Below are 19,652 nucleotides of genomic sequence, written 5' to 3' on the forward strand. Positions count from 1 at the left end.
CTGCTTTTTTGAAAATCCACTTTCCATGGCTATCTTCTGAGCTCAACCTTACATCAACATCCAGTTTACATATAATTGGGTAGTGATCACTTCCAATAGTGCCTTCTCCGTGCACTTCCCATTCACATTTTGGAGCCATTCTACTGGACAGAATTGTGAGGTCTAGTGCGGACTCTTTACCAGTTCTAATATCAATCCTAGTCCTTCTACCATCATTCAAACAAACTAAGTTCCTATCATTCATTAATTCTTCAATCACCTGCCCATTGTTGTCTGTCTGTCCCCCCCCTCTTTCAGCATAAACTCTTTTATGCTGAACTGTATCAGAACTGACTTGGATTCTTTTTTCTCAGCTCCCTTGGTTAAGCGCTTTGCACTCTGAACTGCATCACACTTCACTTTTAAGTTCTTAACCAGCTCCTTCATCTAAATTGCTAAAGGAATCCCAAAAATCACTCATTTACTCCCTTGTTCACCCACTTTTACCACCTTTACCACCACTGCTCTCCCAATAGCTTGCAGCTTTAGAGCTCTACCAATCTGCTCTTCAGAGTTACATCCTATTAATACATTGCCATCATTAAGAATTCTAGAATATTTAACCTCGCCAACCTGATTCTTAATTATTTTCATCAATTTTATTGGATCCAAACTCTTCACTCCTGGCTCTTCAAACCTCACCACGACATTCCATTTCTCCTCACTCTCTTTCACTTCTCTAGTCCGCTTTGCTTTATTTATCCTCCTTGTCTGCCATTGCCCTTCGTCTTGTTCCACTTCATCCATACTGCACCAATATCTTCCTGATTCTCTGCCATGGTAGAGAATATGTGCAAGTGTATCGTATACCGGACCTATACAGGTCGTCGGCCGATACTCCCGCAAAATACTCTCTCCACTTAATTTATTCAACCTCTAACAATCCCTAAAATCTTTATTGCGACTTTTAGTTGTACAAAACAAAGCAAAGCAATGCAAACTTTCTCTATTCGCTGATCTCAAAATCATCTACTGCTCTCCCAGCTCAGTCCAACCTCCACACCTCTCGGGGGCGCCGTCCTCAATTTCACATCAAGAGAAAGCACCGGGAAGAGCTGCCACATTTATACTCCGCTCCACCTACAATGGGTGGCTACCATTGGCGCTCAATTAATGACCAAACACAAAAGCACTCTGCTGCTACATATTCAATACTCTGTGGGCTGTCCATCGTTGCTCCGTTGGTCCTCCCTCCATCACAACCTCAGGGTTATTCACCGCTGGGCTCCTTTGTCGCTCTCTGCTGCTGTGCTCTCTCCCGGCTGCAGCGATGTTGGACGGAACCTCCAGACGCAAATCTGTTTATAAAGACGGTGCTATTCCCTCCGTGCAGACTGACAGGCGCTCCATTTGTTCTTTGTTTTGTTTGTTTCACTTTGTTAAGTGTCCTTGGGTACCCTGAAAGGCGCTATATAAATTAAATATATTATTATTAATGCTGTAATATCGTGTTAGGGTGCCTGTGTTGCTACTGGTCAAACAAGCTCCACTGGGACCTCCGTTGACGACGATAACGTTGACATTAAATATCCTGCATTAGCGCACTGTCGCCTTGCAACTGCAAGCCGTATGCACAGTTTTTTGTTGTATGTTTGAGTTGAATATGTTCATGTTTACAGTCTTGTGCAGACATAATTTTGGGAAAAAATAAAATGGTTGCTTTTGGAGCAGAAGACTGTGTAGAACTCCTTTTTTGCCACTCAACGAACTACTCAGGAATCGATATGAGAATTGAGAAGGAATTGAATCGATAGGCAGAATCGACAATGGCATTGATATTGATAAAAACTTATCAATTCCCACCCCTAACTTAGAAGCTGTGACAACGGTGATTGGTGGTTGAGTGGCAGGGCAGCCCATTGAAAAGTCATTTAGGCTACGCAGTGCAGGAAGTGAAAATAAAGAAGTTGCCTACAAGCCCATGACAAAGCCTATGGAAAGATATTGGATAAAGAAATGTATTTATGAGGAGAATTAAGCAAACTCTTTGGACAAAAATTACAAATTAGAAGATTGCAATGAAAAACGTAAATTGCCAATAAAAGCGGCATTTGCTCGAAAAACTGTCAAACCACCCTATTAAAATTCGGGAATCGTGTGTTGATCTGGGCCCTTTCGCAACAATGTCCAGTATATTGTAACATACGTCAAAGACAATTTGTGTATTGTTAGAGTGCAACTTTTTCCGATTGACTAGACCTATTCGCACGGGACTAGTATAACCTGGGGACCTCTAGTTATTTGTAATAATTGCAGAGGTCGTCTGTGATCTTAATGCTGTGCAAATCTGCCATGTCCGTAGTTTGTAAAGTAAAAATTCCACCGCAAATTACCTACCATATTTCACCAAACACAGAGGTCATTTGATAACATTGGTCCTGTGCGAATCGGCATCTCTGTGATTTGGGGTCGTTTTTTGTTTTTCTTGAGGTTTGTTGTGTTTTCCACACCTTTTTTCTGCCTTTTTCCCGGTTGAGAATTATGGAGGCTGTGTTGGGAATTATAAATGAAAGCTTTGACAGCATTTAGGGTGCAAATTCATTAGGCTCATCAGAAGAGCGAAATCTCAAAAAATTATTAGATGGATTACATGCATGGCAGCATGCGGTAAGGAACATTTTTCCATCTTTCAACAGGCTCACCAGTTATTATATAAAAAATATCCATATCTAACCGTTGTGCTGCTCCAACAAGGGCTCCGTTGTGATCGACCCGGGGGATAATCACAGTAAATACGAGTTAAAACACTGACTTCGCTTATCCTGTGTGAATGCACCCCACGAAACACAGACGTGGTGGCATAATTTCTAAATCATTTGAGGGCCCCAGGTAATACCAGCCCCATGCGAAGAGCTGCATTTTCCCCGTAGCCAAATACCGGAGTGTTGCCAAACATTTTAACTCTGGCGTTATTGGATTGTTTCGGTTGGTTGGGGACGTTATTGCGTCCCTCACAAACTCAACCACAACTTCAATCCCTTCGCGGGCCATCCAATATTGTTTTAATAAGTCCCTGTCATTTAGCGTCTCCAAAACATTCAGCTGTGACCAGGACTTAGCGAGTTAGGAGTCCTCTGGACTACTTCGAAGGTCTTCCAGACTTAGGTGCTACTTTTAGGCTTAAAATGTTTTGTGACTAATTCTTATTTTCAAAAATTAGGAGTCCTAAAGTCACAACTGACACGCCCATTATTTTTAGGAGTTGCTCCTAAATTTGCCTGTTAGGAGCTACTTTTAGCCTTAAGATTCTTTGTGAATACGGGCCCAGATTCAGAAGGGTTGGGTTTCCTGCTTTAGTCAGTCATGCTGTCGGTCAAGCTGTTAGTCAGGTTTGCAAAGTTGCTGTTGGCTCAACAGGCAACTCCTTGAGGAAATTAAGTCAAAACAGAAATACTTTTCCCTCTTTGTGTATATTATTAATATTTATCTTCATTATGGACATTTATCTAGTCCATGCCTTTTTTTTCAGAAATAAATTGTGTTTATATTTCTTTGAGAGAATGCTCAATGGTGTTACTTGTACCTTCAGAATCTCCTGCCATGTGCCAACTTCACCTCAAATCCAACCTTCAGAAGAAGTTCCAGTTTGTGTTTGAGGGAATCGCTAAAGCAGGAAACCCAACCCTTCTGAATCAGATCTACACAGAGCTCTACATCACAGAGGGAGGGACTGCAGAGGTCAATGATGAACATGAGGTCAGACAGATTGAAACAGCATACAGGAAACCACACAGACCAGAAACAACAGTCAGACAAGAAGACTTCTTTAAAGCCTCACCTGGAAGAGATGAACCAATCAGAACAGTGATGACAAAGGGAGTGGCTGGCATCGGGAAAACAGTCTTAACACAGAAGTTCACTCTGGACTGGGCTGAAGACAAAGCCAACCAGGACATACAGTTCACATTTCCATTCACTTTCAGAGAGCTGAATGTGCTGAAAGAGGAAAAGTTCAGCTTGGTGGAACTTGTTCATTACTTCTTCACTGAAACCAAAGAAATCTGCAGCTTTGAAGAGTTCCAAGTTGTGTTCATCTTTGACGGTCTAGATGAGTGTCGACTTCATCTGGACTTCCACAACACTGAGATCCTGACTGATGTTACAGAGTCCACCTCAGTGGATGTGCTGCTGACAAACCTTATCAGGGGAAACCTGCTTCCCTCTGCTCGCCTCTGGATAACCACACGACCTGCAGCAGCCAGTCAGATCCCTCCTGAGTGTGTTGACATGATGACAGAGGTCAGAGGGTTCACTGACCCACAGAAGGAGGAGTACTTCAGGAAGAGATTCAGAGATGAGGAGGAGGCCGGCAGAATCATCTCCCACATCAAGACATCACGGAGCCTCCACATCATGTGCCACATCCCAGTCTTCTGCTGGATCACTGCTACAGTTCTGGAGGATGTGTTGAAGACTAGAAGGAGAGGAGAGCTGCCCAAGACCCTGACTGAGATGTACATCCACTTCCTGGTGGTTCAGGCCAAAGTGAAGAGCATCAAGTATGATGGAGGAGCTGAGACAGATCCACACTGGATACCAGAGAGCAGGAAGATGATTGAGTCTCTAGGAAAACTGGCTTTTGAGCATCTGCAGAGAGGAAACCTGATCTTCTATGAATCAGACCTGACAGAGTGTGGCATCGATATCAGAGCAGCCTCAGTGTACTCAGGAGTGTTGACACAGATCTTTAGAGAGGAGAGAGGACTGTATCAGGACAAGGTGTTCTGCTTCGTCCATCTGAGTGTTCAGGAGTTTCTGGCTGCGCTTCATGTTCATCTGACATTCATCAACTCTGGTGTCAATCTGCTGACAGAAAAACAAACAACCTACCATCAGTCTACAGAGACATATTTCTACCAGAGTGCTGTGGACCAGGCCTTGCTGAGTCCAAATGGACACCTGGACTTGTTCCTCCGCTTCCTCCTGGGTTTTTCACTGCAGACCAATCAGAATCTCCTACGAGGGCTGCTGACACAAACAGGAAGGAGCTCACAGAAAGATAAGAAAACAGTGAAGTACATCAAGAAGAAGATCAGTGAGGATCTGTCTTCAGAGAGAAGCATCAATCTGTTTCACTGTCTGAATGAACTGAACGATCGTTCTCTAGTGGAGGAGATCCAACAGTACCTGAGTTCAGGAAGACTTTCCAGAGAGAAACTGTCTCCTGCTCAGTGGTCAGCTCTGGTCTTCATCTTACTATCATCAGAAAAAGATCTGGAGGTGTTTGACCTGAAGAAATACTCTGCTTCAGAGGAGGCTCTTCTGAGGCTGCTGCCAGTGGTGAAAGCCTCCAAGAAAGCTTTGTAAGTAAATAGATATGTACATATGCTTTGAAATACACAAAAATCTGTTCAGCAGGAGAGTAATGCCTTCCTTATTTTCTCATTGTCTCTCCAGATTGAGTGGCTGTAACCTCTCAGATAGAAGCTGTGATGCTCTGACCTCAGTTCTCAGCTCCCAGTCCTCTAGTCTGAGAGAGCTGGACCTGAGTAACAACAACCTGCAGGATTCAGGAGTGAAGCTGCTGTGTCCTGGACTGAAGAGTTCACACTGTAAACTGGGATGTCTAAGGTGAGATCCACTTACAAGTTGCAGTTTCAGCAACCTATCTCAGGTCAGGATATCCGACCATCCAGTTTAAGTCATAGTCATAGTTGCAGCAGACCAAACATAGTACCCTTACACCCAAGCCATGTCTTCTTGCTTTTTTCAATGGAATTCTGAGGCATTCTAGATGTTATTCCTTCAGATTGTTCAGCGTCTTTCCTAAGGTCCGATTCAGTTTGATATACCTGTAATACCTGTACAAGGAGGCGTCCAGGAGGCAATCAGATGATCAAACCATTTGAGCAGATTCCTGATTATTTTTGTAATTACCCAAAACCCATAGCCAATGATGAAGGTTGGAGGGAAACCCTCAAATCAAGATCTTTCTCCCCAGGCTCAGAATCCTTCAAATTCAGGTAAAGCATCCGCCTGACTGTTGGGGTGGTAACTTGATATTCCTGTTATTCTGTGCCTCACACATGAATATAAGCTTGCACACTTTTATTTGGAGTTGGGACTCTGTCTCACTCCAAGGAAGCAATCCAACGTTCTCCAACATTAAACCTTTGCCTCAGACGTGAAGGTGCTGATTCCTATACCTACTTCTTCACAATGTCACAAAAACCATCCCAGTGTGCAATTGAGGTCATGCTCTACCACATCATCCGTAAAAGGGCAGAAATGTAATCCTGAGTCCTTAATACGGCTAGACACTCTCCAAACTTCTACTTTGCCAAGAGGTAACAGAACATGTCCTGCTAAAAGAACATGCTTTCCTGGCTAAGAATGAAAACACAGCTCTAATGCTGCATTCTATTACAAGTCAGACTGTATTTCCAAGTCGGTTTTCCTGAATTCCAATCTAAATCCATCCCAGTGCATGGATGCACTCAAAAAAGAGCTGTCTGTGTCTGTAAATTTCATAAGCCACTACAGCAGCTGATTTAACAGGTTAGGGCACTGAAAAAACAACAGGAGGAGGTGGCTCCCTCCTCATGCTCGCAGAGATCAAGTTTTTAATCAACTAAGAGCTGCTGATAGTCCTTACAAGACATTTACATAAGCTTTCTATGTGTAGCTGAGCACACCGTTTCAATAGTTGAAGTACAGTTTGGCCACAGCCATGTGAGGGAGTGTGATACTTACTTGCTGGCAATGATTCCGCAAGTTCAGATGTCCATCATTTATTACAAAGAGAAGATAATATTACCTGATTTAAAGTTACAATGTCTATGATATGAAAGTACATACAAAGGCAGTCAACAAAAAATCCTCCTCCCTCACCCCATCTCCCTCGCAATATACTGAAGTGTTTTTAAACCGTTTTTGGCGAGTCATTGGCACAACCACATCGTCTTCTGCCTGCCTCTGACATTTGACACTGTAGGAACACCAGCCCTTATGTCTCCATCACGAGGCTCTGCTCCCTTTCCCCGTCCTCTGACCTCTAACCTCTCAACCACAAGACAAGATCAACTTAACAAACAAAGCCTATCTGTTTGACTGAATATTCGCTTCTTCACCCTTAACGATGCTAAACGATGTCCAGTACGTGGCCTCTTCTCCCTATAGAAAAGGACGATGTGGTGCTCTCTTGCTATAAACAGATCACCGGAGAACTTCTGTTACTAATTGACGACTAAGCACAATAGAATCCTCTCTCTCTTCACATCAGATGACAAGAAGTGGGGGTAGATGGTGGTTGGGGTAAAGATGACCCAGTCCCCCTCCCTCACAAGCCAAACCGTTTTTATGACCCTGTCTGTGACATTTCAATCTTTGCTGCATTCTCTATACTCATCCACATTTCAATATGTTCTGAATAACTATTAACTACAATTTCATCTTCTTAATTTTATCAGATCTCCAAATACCCTAAGAAAGCCATACTGCTTGTGTTATTCACCAGTTAAATGTCTGATATGTTTTGTTAAGATAGAACTACAAGAAATATGTATAAGTCCTTGGTCCTACTGTGTATTGTATGCTTTATTGTTTATGTTGTATACTATTGTTTTATGCCTTAATCATGTTTTTAATTCTTTCAATCTTGGATCATCACCATGTTACATCTTTTAACGAAGACAAAAATTCGACTTTTAAGATGGTAAAGTTTTTGGGAAGTTAAAACACGATTTCGAAACATTAAAGCAATAGTTTAGTTAAATTAAAGTGTTGTGGGACAAAACTCCGAACACAGAAGGAGCATTGTCAGCCAGCCCCACCCCTGTTCTCGGTGTGCCTGCTGTAAGCTCATAAAAACAGAGAAGATGCTCTACACATCACTCTCTCCTCTCTCTTCTCTGCTCACTCTCTCCTTTCCGGTCCCGACTTGGTCAGGACTTTGAGTCACCTTTTCTCTCAGTCTCTCTCCTTCACTACCTTCGGTCTGACCTTGGGTCCGGACTTCGGTCATGACTTTGGGTCACTTCTCTGTCTTCTTCTCCTTCTCTCTTCTCTTCTCTTCACCTCTTTGCTTTTCATTTTTATTTTTATTTCTAAAGTAATCTTTACTTTTATTTTTGCAACAAGCTCTAAGAAAGCGAATTGAATAACTTCTTTAAGTGCTCTACTTTTATCCAAGTCTTTAATAGAACAAATTATTTTCTTTTTGATTTTTGATTTGATTTGAATATAACGTTAAAGTATCACCGCCTGATCCAGAAGAAGTTGAATTAGTGAAAGGATCAGAACTTGAGAACCACCTTGAAACATCAAGAAAAAGTCTTTTTCAAGACTGTGATCATCTGATGAAGAACATTGCAGTCCATCGTCTGCCTCAGAAGCCGTGCAAGGAGTCTCCAACAAAAGAGACTTTGTGTGTTCCCAGCCGAGATCGACTCTGCCCCCAGCGCTCCAACCCAAAACTCTCAAAGAGACCAAGCTTCAGTGCCTCCTGACGCCCAGACAAATCAGGCTGAACGTCTTCATACAGCTGGATCCCCACACGTGAGAATGAGTGGTGTCTCAGGTTCTGACTTCTATCTTATGAACTTAAGAAAGCTGAGGTTAGGGTCTCGTTAGTATTAAAAGATTACTCCCGTAATATTTAATATATAAAAACCCGACCCTTTAACTTTACCATCTACCTTATTACATTCTTTACCTTTTCGTTATCTGTTGTTCGTCTAAAATTGTCATGTCATGTGTTACCCCAAAATTATTTAGTCAATAAACATATATAATCATTTGTCTTTGTCTGAAACTTTGAACCGATGGATACGTGCAAAGAATATTGAGATTGAATGATTTGATTTGAAGTTGATACTCTAGCTGTCCAAGTCAAACTTGTACAGTTAGATGTTTGGAATAGTTCCCTCCAGCCTATTTCAGTAAATCAAACAATGGAGGTGGTGCCCCTCTACGAGTGTAAAATTAATCACCTGTGATTAATGACCTCTCCTACATTTATATCTATGGTGCCGTCCACGTGAGGCCCGCATAGTCTCCTACATATCCTACAACACACTGTAACCTGGTTAAGCCTGACCTTGTTCATCTGATTAATCAGTATTTGAAACTGGAAGTACATAAGCCAATAGAATGGGAGAAAGGATTTCATACACAGGAATGTAATATGACTACATATGCAGATTATTACAGGGTAATTCACTGAAAACATAAATCATTCTTAGCTGATTTTAAGAAGCTCATCCATGTAGTAAAAGGTTCTGACATCTATTGATGTCATGCAATTTACAAATTACATCATGGCTGTACTTTCCAAATGTAGTAATAATACAGTGTGACCTTGTGCTATGTTTTCCTCTCTAGACTGAGTGAGTGTGACGTCTCAGAGAGAAGCTGTGAAGTTCTGTCATCAGTTCTCCGCTCTGAGTCCTCTTGTCTCAGAGAGCTGGACCTGAGTAACAACAACCTGCATGACTCGGGGGTGAAGCTGCTGTCACTTGCACTCGGGAGTTCAAAATGTACTCTGGAAACTCTCAGGTCAGAAAAAGCCACTCCTTTGCTTCAGTGACTTGAGTGATATACTTCCCTAAACATCTCTTTTTGGTCTGCTTTGTGTGTCTGCAGGCTGTCAGGCTGTCTGATCACAGAGGAAGGCTGTACTTCTCTGGCCTCAGCTCTGAAATCCAACCCCTCCCATCTGAGAGAGCTGGACCTGACCTACAATCATCCAGGAGACCTAGGAGTACAGCTGCTGTCGGCTAGAGAGCAGGATCCACTCTGGAGGCTAGACATTCTCAGGTATGAAGAGTCCTACTGGCATGTTGGCTTATGCAACCCTAAGAGATTAGCAGGCAGGAGGAGACTTCTTGACTCAGTGCAGGTGGTGGGAGAGAGCAGGATGATGGATAAGCTGTCATCGCTGCTGGTGCAGGAGTCCCAACCCATGCATGCGTACTTTTCCTGTGTTCTCCTTTCAATTGAAATCCGGCTAAGCTAGCAGATGTTTGATGCCATGAACTATGTGCTGGGACCCTATGTGTACTGTTGAAGAAGTCTGGTGCTGTTCTGAGCATTATTTGTGGCTTTTTGATGGTGCTTTCTTGGTGGAGGCATAGTCAACAGTGTATTGTTATCGTGCAGTCTTTTCTGAGGTTGCTAAACCTACATAAGCTAGCGATCGGAAAACTTGATCTCTCAAGGGGGGTCTTACTCAGTGTCACTGTGTGTTAGACCATGGATTAAATTAACGCCAGAATATCCCTTTAAAGGATTTCTGGTTTTGGTAGCTCACAACACACAGTCACACAGAGTTTTTTTTTATTCTGTATAGAGGCAAATAAATGCAGATGACTTTACCATTTTGATATTACTGTAGCACAGCGGAATGCCACCCTATTCAAAAGAATGAATAGGGTCTGTGAATGCAGTATTCAGCTCTAATTAAGTTATCCATGATTCAGAAAAACTGAAACGGGGTCATGCTACAGAAACGGTGAATTCTGCTCAAATTTATTCTGTCTTATTTATCTTTATGATCTTAATGGCAATATTCAGTTGCAGAGTGTGACACTGACACTCATGTGTTTGATTGTATGAAATGCTGAGCTGAGATAAACAGAAATTGCAGCTGTTGGTATTTTCATGGCATCCTCTGTGGATCTCTTAGATCTGAAGGTATTCTGATGAGGGTCCAGGCTGGCAGGGATGTTAGCTTTTGATAAGCAGGAGAGCCGGTTTCTCAAAACACTCTATCAGGATGGGGTGGAGAGCCACAGGGCGTCATTAAGTATGGACATAGCAGACTCTTTAGATACAGGAACAATGAGCTAGCTGATTGGCGCATGGGATGTTATCATGCCCAGAATCTATACTCATATTCATCTCAATAGGAATTTCATACCATCCGCTGTGGTTACTGACAGTAGCTTGTCCTCTTTTGCTCTGGATAGAGCACTTTCATGTATGTTTAAAGTGACAAGACAATTCCTTGAACTAGACATATTTAATAAATCGCAGTAGATGACTGAATTTTGTTTTATTATTGCAAGGACAGTGGATAAATACTATGATTAATGGGCCAATTTTTGGCATCCTTAAAACTCTTAAAATATAAGAGTTTTGTAATGTCCATGTTTGCATGCTGAAAGAGGATGTGCTGCTCTGACCCCCCTCCTCCTTTCAGGGTGGAGCCTGCTGGAGTCCGATGGTTGACACCAGGTCTGAGGAAGTGTGAGTGTCTTTTTACTGTCATTCATCAAAACACTGTGACATCACTCATTCACATCTGTGATATCATCATCACACTGATGACACATTAATAACTGCAGCTGTGTTGTGTCTTTTTCTCTCCATCAGATTCCTGTGAGCTCACAGTCGACACAAACACAGTCAGCAGATACATCAAACTGTCTGACAACAACAGGAAGATGACACGTGTGGATGAGGAGGATCAGTCATATCCTGATCATCCAGAGAGGTTTGAGTCCATGCATCCTCAGCTGCTGTGTAGAACTGGTCTGACTGGTCGCTGTTATTGGGAGGTTGAGTTGACTGGAGAAACTCATATATCAGTGAGTTACAGAGGAATCAGGAGAAGAGGAAAAAAAGAAGACTGTTTATTTGGAGCAAACTATCAGTCTTGGAGTCTGGAGTGCTATGATGGTGATTGTTATGCTGTGTGGCACAACAACCGCGCAACATCCGTGTCCATCTCCTCCCACTCCTCCTCCTCCTCCTCCTCCTCCTCCTCCTCCTCCTCATCCTCTGGTAGAGTAGCAGTGTATGTGGACTGTCCTGCTGGCACTCTGTCCTTCTACAGAGTCTCCTCTGACTCACTGATCCACCTCCACACCTTCAACACCACATTCACTGAACCTCTTTATCCTGGATTTGGGTTTGAGTTCCGTTTCAGATCTGGTTGCTCAGTGTCTCTTTGTTCTCTGTAGGAAACTGTCCTCCCGGTAGAGAAACATTCTCACTACTGAACACATCAGTTAAATATAATATAGATACAAAATATAATGAGTATCAAAAGCAAAATGCATAATCACCTTCATTTTGCATTCTATTTATGTGATTTTGTTACTTAAGGCCCAACAGCAAATGAATTTGGGATAGTATGCTCGAATAAATGGTGTTTACCACAGACCAAGCAGTACAGGGACTGACAGGGAAACAGTCCCAGCTTGCAGAGCTCCGAGAGGGCACCAGGGGACTCTGGGTTCACACCAGCACTTATAGGGCTTGTAGAATCGACTCAGCTTAGCAGTGACTTAATACTAGTGATGTGGAAACTAAAACTTAAAAGATTGAAGCTACAGCAATACAAGAAATCTGTAATGACAGCCATACTTTAAAAAACATCCTTCTCCCTGGTGTCCTGCACAGACATGAGTTGAGAACAGTAAAGCGATCCAGAGGGGGTCCACATTAGGTACGGCTCGGCACAACTCAGTGTGCATAAATTGGTCAAGGCGAAACCATATGGAACAGTTTGAGATGAGTTGTCATGAATAGTCATGTATGTACGTCCTGAACCGTGTCAATATGGATGGCACGTTCTGGTGACTGTCATAATGCAAGAACATGTGCCAGTGGGCCATAACAAAAGTGTTCGGATCCACACCACGCTTGTAAGATGGCATCACCCAGTCACTGCCGCAAGGCAAAAAAACAGGAGTTCAACAACTTCTCTGTGTTGGTTTTAATTTACATTTGTTTTTATATTGGAAATCGTCATAAAAATATGGCCTATGTGAGAGTGCATGCTCACTGTTCACTGCCTAATGCACTAACAAGCAAGGTGCAGCAGATTTGAGGTCTTCTCATTTAAATCATGACACCTATACTGAGATGTGTACCAAACTACAATTTCTGTCAAATGGAAAACCCTCATGAACAGCTCCCTGGGCTTCGGACCTCCCTGGTCTATGGCGTCATTTTAGTGCCAATAATCAGCGCGCATAAAGACCACTCTCTGCACGCGCGGTCACTCTCTACGCGCTCGCTGTCTCCCTCTTTGCCTCCTGCTCGCTCGACTCTGCTGAGTTTTGGCACTCTGGGGGCAGGCTTTGAATAGACTGCCCCGCAACCCCCCCTCCTTTCTGATTGGTCACTTTTAACGCCTACTGTCTAGAGTGCCTTAAGAGAGAGAGCATGGAGCCCCTCAAAAGTTCCGGAAGTTAGCACAAGCTAACTGCCGCTCAATGTAATTCCTATGGAGCAGATGGTAGGAGCAACACTTGTTCAAGGTAAAGATGTTTAAAGAATGACATTTTCATATCGGTATCGGTCATATCGGAATTAAGTATGTTGGTGGATTGTCCCCATCTAGATTTAGAGAATATGAACAGGCTAACTAGCACACTAGATAACAATAGCAACACATGCAACAGGCTGATAAATGTAAATTCTGTTCTCTAAATATAACTAAATCCAACGCTGTCAATTTATACTAGTAGCGAGGTTAATGTGTAGGGAATGTAATTGTAGTTAAACATCAATTTAATATCATTGAGGCTGCAGAATGAAGGGTGAAGCTTATGATATGAGGACATTGATTCTGGAATGCAGGCTCATAATGTCGTCAGTTTATGTTTTTATATATATAAATATATAAGCTAGAAAGAGAGCTATTTTATGAAATATTGCAGCCCATACAATTATACAATAGCCTACTATATTAGGGCTGTCAATTTTCATTTGATATTCGAATATAGGTGCAGTGATGCCGCTTCACAACTTTATTTTGCATGATGCAGGCCAGGAGTGCTGAGTAGACAATGGTGAGACTGAAAAGACATAATGAATTTTTTTCAAGCAGTCATACTAAACGAATGTCCCTAACAGGTAATATCATCTTGCGTATATTTGGGAACCTGCAGTAGGAGCACTTTGTTGTGGAACACAAGTGATGCTGCAGGCCAGGAGTACTGAGTGGACCGCAGTGAGACTGAAAACATAGTAAGGTGGGTCAGGCATAATAAATCATACTAAATGGGTATTACCTTGCAATATAATTAAAGGAATAATACTACACATAACTATTGCTATCAGTCATATTATTTAATACACCTGTGCAACATCATGCAGTGCAGTACAACAGCTGTGCCATAAATTCTGCTTTTATAAATCTTATACATGTTCAGTTTTTGTGGACATTATCAGAAAGCTGTTCATTCTACTTTGTTATTTGTTGAGGTCATAGTGGGTGGTGGTGCTGTGCTGGACTGCATTATCTCAACAATTGTTGCTTATAATTTGCCTTCAAGTATTTTAATGGAGAGGGCAAAATATCAGGAACAGTGATGAATATAATGCACCCCAGCACAGCGGACACTTTATGACAATGTCAGCTAAAACTAGAAATATGTAAGTTTTATAAATGTAAGAATGTATGGCAGAGCAGTTGAACTGGATTGTCTTAGATTGCACAAGTGCGCCTTATGACATGGGTGATGAGTCTGTATATTAGTATGATATGTATATTAGTAACTGTAATGAATATATAGTTAATTAATAATTTTAAGTAATGTAAGTAAGAATTGATGCTGCATGCTGAAGATCAGGAGAACTGAAGAGTAAGGGCCAAAGATCTTATAGCTCCGGAGGATGTTACATGTCTCTTGTTAATGATGGTAGCCGGGTTCTGGTAGTTGGTGGAACAGTGATGTTTGCTGGATACAGGTAGGTGGAGGGGCAGTGATGCTGGCTTTGTCCTGAAACACTTTCAGCTCTTCTGGGGTTGCTTGATGTTGAACCTAGGCCACTGCTCTTTTTCACCTTGTTGGTTTTGCTCTTGCTTCCAAGATGGCCATCTTTTAAGTGTTGTTTTTTCCTGTCATTTTATTCATTTATTTATTTATTTATTTTTATTCAATCCGCAACCTCAACCTAATAAATCTCCTGATGATCTTTTCTTTTACTCCACAGGATGATGGAAGCCTACTGGGGAGTGCCAGAGCTTCATCCTCTGCGTTTGGGCGCTCTATGAGGGAGGAACCAGTCTTTGTGGTAAACAGCTCCTCGATGTGGTGAATGACATCATAGGCTTCTTGGGAGGGGTGGCAACTTGACTTCTCTTGGTTTTGAGTGCCAAAACTCAGCAGAGTCGAGCCATCAGGAGGCAAAGAGGGAGACAGTGAGCACGTAGAGACTGACCGCGAGCGCGCAGACAGTGGCCTTTATGTGCGCTGATTATGGTTTTATGCGCGCGGATTATTGGCACTAAAATGACGCCATACTGGTCTACGATGTGTTAATACATTGCAACACCAAAATTACGAACAAACTACAGATTGAGGCAGCAGTAGACAAGACACTCCCATGTTCTGCAAAGTAGAATTAAGGTTTTAATCAAAGAAGTCTGGTGGATTTGAAGAGAGCACAGATGGATAAAATGGCTTCAGTCCACCGTTGTAAATCCCCCCTATGCATAGAACAGTCAAGTTTACTCATCGCAAGTTGCCTTTGTCGCACTGTCTTTGTAACTTTGTGTCCTTTGTCATATGATACAGGGTGAGGACAAACAAAAATAAACAACAGGTCCGACATTTTCATGAGTTGTGATGTGACGTCTGTTTTGCACTTGCACAACATGATTGGTTGATGCCTTCGTTCGTGCTACAAAAGCTCAGAAAAATGTACCTTCTTCTGAAAAATGTTGTTTGTTGTTGTGTGTTATTTGCTGTCTGTGTGAACATATACGTGACAAAACCAATAGTTAGAAAAAATATATTGATGCCAAACAATAAAAGAAATGAAAATGTAAAGGTCCATTCCTTAATTCCTGTATGTAGTCTTAACAATTTCAGGCCAATCTCCAAGCTTCTGTTTTTATCCAAGGTTTTAGAGAAAGTAGAAACCTCTGTGTACTTTTTGATTCAGAGCTGACTTTCATCCCTCATGTCAATAAACTGGTCCAGTCCTGCTTCTATCAACGACGCTCCGTTCTAGAATAAAACACATGCTCACACCCCCCGATCTGGAAAAGTCATTCACGCATTCATCTTTTCCAGACTAGATTACTGCAACTCCCTTCTCTTTGGCATAAATCAAAAATTTTTAACAGACATCAACACATCACTCCAGTATTAGCTTCCCTCCACTGGCTCCCTGTCTGTTTTAGAATTGATGTTAAGATTTTACTGATCACTTTTAAAGCACGCTCAGGTCTGGCTTCAAACTATATTACAGATATTTTAATTCCCCAGCCTTAGATCCTCAGGCGGGGCCCCCTTAACTGTTCCAAAGTGCCTTCGACATCAGGGCCCCACGACTTTGGAACGCCCTGTCTGAGGAGATAAGGCTCGCAGGATCAGTACATTCTTTCAAATCACTTCTTAAAACCCACTTTTATAGACTTGCCTTTATGTGATGTGGTCCTTTTATGTTTATTTTACTCTAACTTTGTTTGAGTTCTGTTCTACTTACATATATATATATATATATATATTTTGTTTGTTTGTTGTTTTATTTTATTTTATATATTACATTTCTTTTATTTTGCCTACTTTATGTATTTCATCTTTTATCTCACCTACTTTACCAATTTTGTATCATTACCTCTGTTATTTCAATCATTTCATGCAATTGTAATTGTAAATTTTATTCCTGCTTTGTTCTGTCAAAGCACTATAGAAAAAGTGCTATAGAAATAAAGTTGATTATTATTATATATTTTACTTTAAAAGATGATGTCTTAGATCTTATATTTTAAATGGATGGGGTTTATTTTTTTTTAAATAAATCAAGTTACATGCTGCTGTTCTGAGTTAGTCTGAAGTGTCTGCACCAAACATGCGTCATCATCGTCAAAACTTTGTGTTATACTTATTTAAATATTAAGTGATTTCATTTGATTTTTTTCACATACATGAAAAACCTGCGGTGCTTTATAATCTTTTTCTTCTTGTTTACGAAGGCTTTCCCTCTGGGAGGTAGTTTCCTTTTTGATTTGAACTTCAATACCCAGAAATCTTGAGTGGTGACGTCACCAACAGTGTAACCCTGTACTGCACAGTGTGAGGCTGCCCCCTGCTGGCTGCAACTCTGTTGTGTTCAGTTTTCTGAGTTTCTCTGCAGGACACAAACTTCCCTGTTTATTAATATTGTATTACACTTTTGAATAATAAAACAAGGCTCTAGTCTGAACCAAACTGGAAATTAATTGTAATTTACTCTGAACATTTCACTGACAAGCCACTCAGTGAATCATGTAATCTATGTTTAGCTATTAGGCACATCTCAACACATCTCATAGTTCAGCCTCAGTGTTTCTGCTTCATAGTTGCAGTAACACCTGTTTATTTCGACCTTTGTTTACAATAAATCATTAATTAAGAAGTAAAAAAACACAAAGAACACACGCTCCAGTCATCGCACACATCACATCAGTTCAGTTATACTTTTCTGTTTAGTCTTTTGTTTTCATTTTTCCAGGTTGAGTTGAAATAGACACTTTACTCCCGAGTCGCAAGGCTACATTACAAAGGTGTGTGTAATTATACTCATTCATTTATCTATCCATCTATAATGTTATTTATTTATACTTTCATTTAACGGTTGTGCTATTTGCTGCAGCAAAACAAATAAATCTGTCAGCTTTATCCATCAAAAGTGAGGCGGCAGGTTGAAGCCACTGACTGGTGGATTACCAGTATTACAGAGCTCAGCGGTGCAGAGTTGCACTGTGGAACTCGTGTGACTCGTTGTTCCATCTTCGAGTGTTGAAGTCCAACAATCTTTCATGCAAATGTGAAAAGAAGGAAAAGTTCTCTCGTAAATTCAGGTATGTGTGTGAAATGTTTATAGATACATATAAATATACAGTTAAGTTAAAGCACAGCATCAAACTGCATCATCAACTGTTCATTTATTTAAGGATTTAATTATACATACTCACACTGAAGATGCACTCTGTAGTTTTGAATGAATTCAAAATCAGAATTTTAACATTTACAATATTAATGAGGTAAAAACACACTTTTTTATTCAATCAGTGAATAAACCAGCTGTTCTCAGAGGACAATAAGGTCCCAGAACACTGTTTGAAGCTAGATAGGTGGCAGGGTCCGCCACATATAAACACAGTCAAACAGTATGAATGGTGTTGTCCTTTAGTGTGTTTCTTCAGTTTATTCAGTCATGAAACAAAGACAGATTGTTAAAATCTCTCTCTTCAGATTAAAATGTTTTTTTGACAGAACTACGGATTGCTCCTTTAAACAGGGACTTTCCCACAACGTCATTGACTGACAGTCCAGGTGTGTTTCACAGTCACACCTGTTTCCTGTTCAAAGTTGAGTTTCACTTTCTCTGACAGGTGTGTCGCAGGTAGTTTTCTCCGCCTGAACCTCCAGCTGAAGGTAATGTAATGAATCTGACATGTTCGACTCGCTAACACAAGCTCTACTTTTCATTGTTACACCGGAAACAGCACAAAAACTGAAGCTCGGTTGTTTATTTCTCCAAACTCACGAGTTTAAACTGGGAGCGTCCGGACACACATCCGCCATTTAGTGTCTTCCTGAATGAGCCTGTGGAGGAGGCCGAGACGAGCCGCCGCTCTCCCGCTGTGTGACGCACTAAACGCGGCTGCAGAGCAGCTGTTGGTGTCGGTGAATAATCTGTGGTTGTATTTACAGTCCAGGACTGATGAGGAGGCAGTAAGAGGACATCCAGGAGTCTGAAGCTTTATTTAATGAATACAAATATAACTTCATCACTGAGCAGCAGTCAGCAGGAACACGTCGGCTCTCAGTGTCAGTACTTAAAGTGCCCGTTACGTTACTTGAGTACTTCTGCTCCTGATTACTTCTCAGAGGAAGAGATTCTCATTTTGACTTTGCAGATAAATGTTTTAAATAAACAACAGATGACCAGATTGACTCTTTCAGATTAAAAGATATCAGAGAAACGTGTGTGTTGACTCCACCACAGCGTCATGACGTCATCTAGTGGACTGATCCAAGTCCAGCAGCTGATGTTCTGACAGGAGACGTGACGTCAGTGAGAGACGTCATAACCTCTACAGACAAAACCCACCTGAACACACCTGAGACTGTCATATTTTATAATAACACAACAGGTTATTAGAACAATTTCTGCCTCTTGGTTAAATCAACTTGTCAGTATTTGTGTTTAATCAGTTATTTAACACTCCAAGCTCCACAGAAAGTCTCCACAGTCATGTACAGAAGGACACTGACTGTTTTTATACCCTTTAAAATGTCATGATGTTTACTTAGAAATAAATATTATAAAACATATAATGAGAGATCGTCCTCTGGAGTCACTGGTGTTACTGTGTGACAGAAGTCTTTTATTTTGAAATAAACCTCAGACTGATGACATCACTGTCCTTCCTGCAGATCAGTGAAGACAGGTCCTGGATCAGTCCACTGTCTCTTTTCTGTCAGAAGACATTTTCACATTTGTCTCCAGATTTCACGTCGCTGCTGTGAGCGACTTTATTAGTAGAGAACAGTAAAAAACAGAATACAAATGATTTAATGACATGATTTAGTTTTGGTTTGATGTCCTGCAGCAGCCATTTAGTGAAATATGTATTAATAGAGTCAGTGAGTTGTGGAATAATGTGCTCTGAGTTTAAATGTTAGAAGAGGAAGTCGACTTTCAGACATTTTGTCCTTCAA

At 41.3% G+C, this 19,652-nt stretch overlaps 1 protein-coding gene across 1 annotated transcript in view; it reads left to right on the forward strand.

Annotated features, from left to right (window-relative positions):
* The window catches only part of LOC115577918 (NLR family CARD domain-containing protein 3-like), an 87,766-nt gene extending 73,872 nt beyond the window's left edge, over window positions 1-13,894 (forward strand). Inside the window, exons 8-12 of the mRNA XM_030410776.1 lie at window positions 5,437-5,610; window positions 9,361-9,534; window positions 9,622-9,817; window positions 11,187-11,226; window positions 11,353-13,894. Coding sequence (XP_030266636.1) covers window positions 5,437-5,610; window positions 9,361-9,534; window positions 9,622-9,817; window positions 11,187-11,226; window positions 11,353-11,942 — 1,174 coding nt within the window. The 3' untranslated portion in view covers window positions 11,943-13,894. The remainder of the gene's footprint in view (window positions 1-5,436; window positions 5,611-9,360; window positions 9,535-9,621; window positions 9,818-11,186; window positions 11,227-11,352) is intronic.
* The last annotated feature ends 5,758 nt before the right edge of the window (window positions 13,895-19,652 follow it).

The sequence above is a fragment of the Sparus aurata genome, unplaced genomic scaffold (assembly GCF_900880675.1).
Source record: "Sparus aurata unplaced genomic scaffold, fSpaAur1.1, whole genome shotgun sequence".
NCBI classification, from domain to species: domain Eukaryota; kingdom Metazoa; phylum Chordata; class Actinopteri; order Spariformes; family Sparidae; genus Sparus; species Sparus aurata.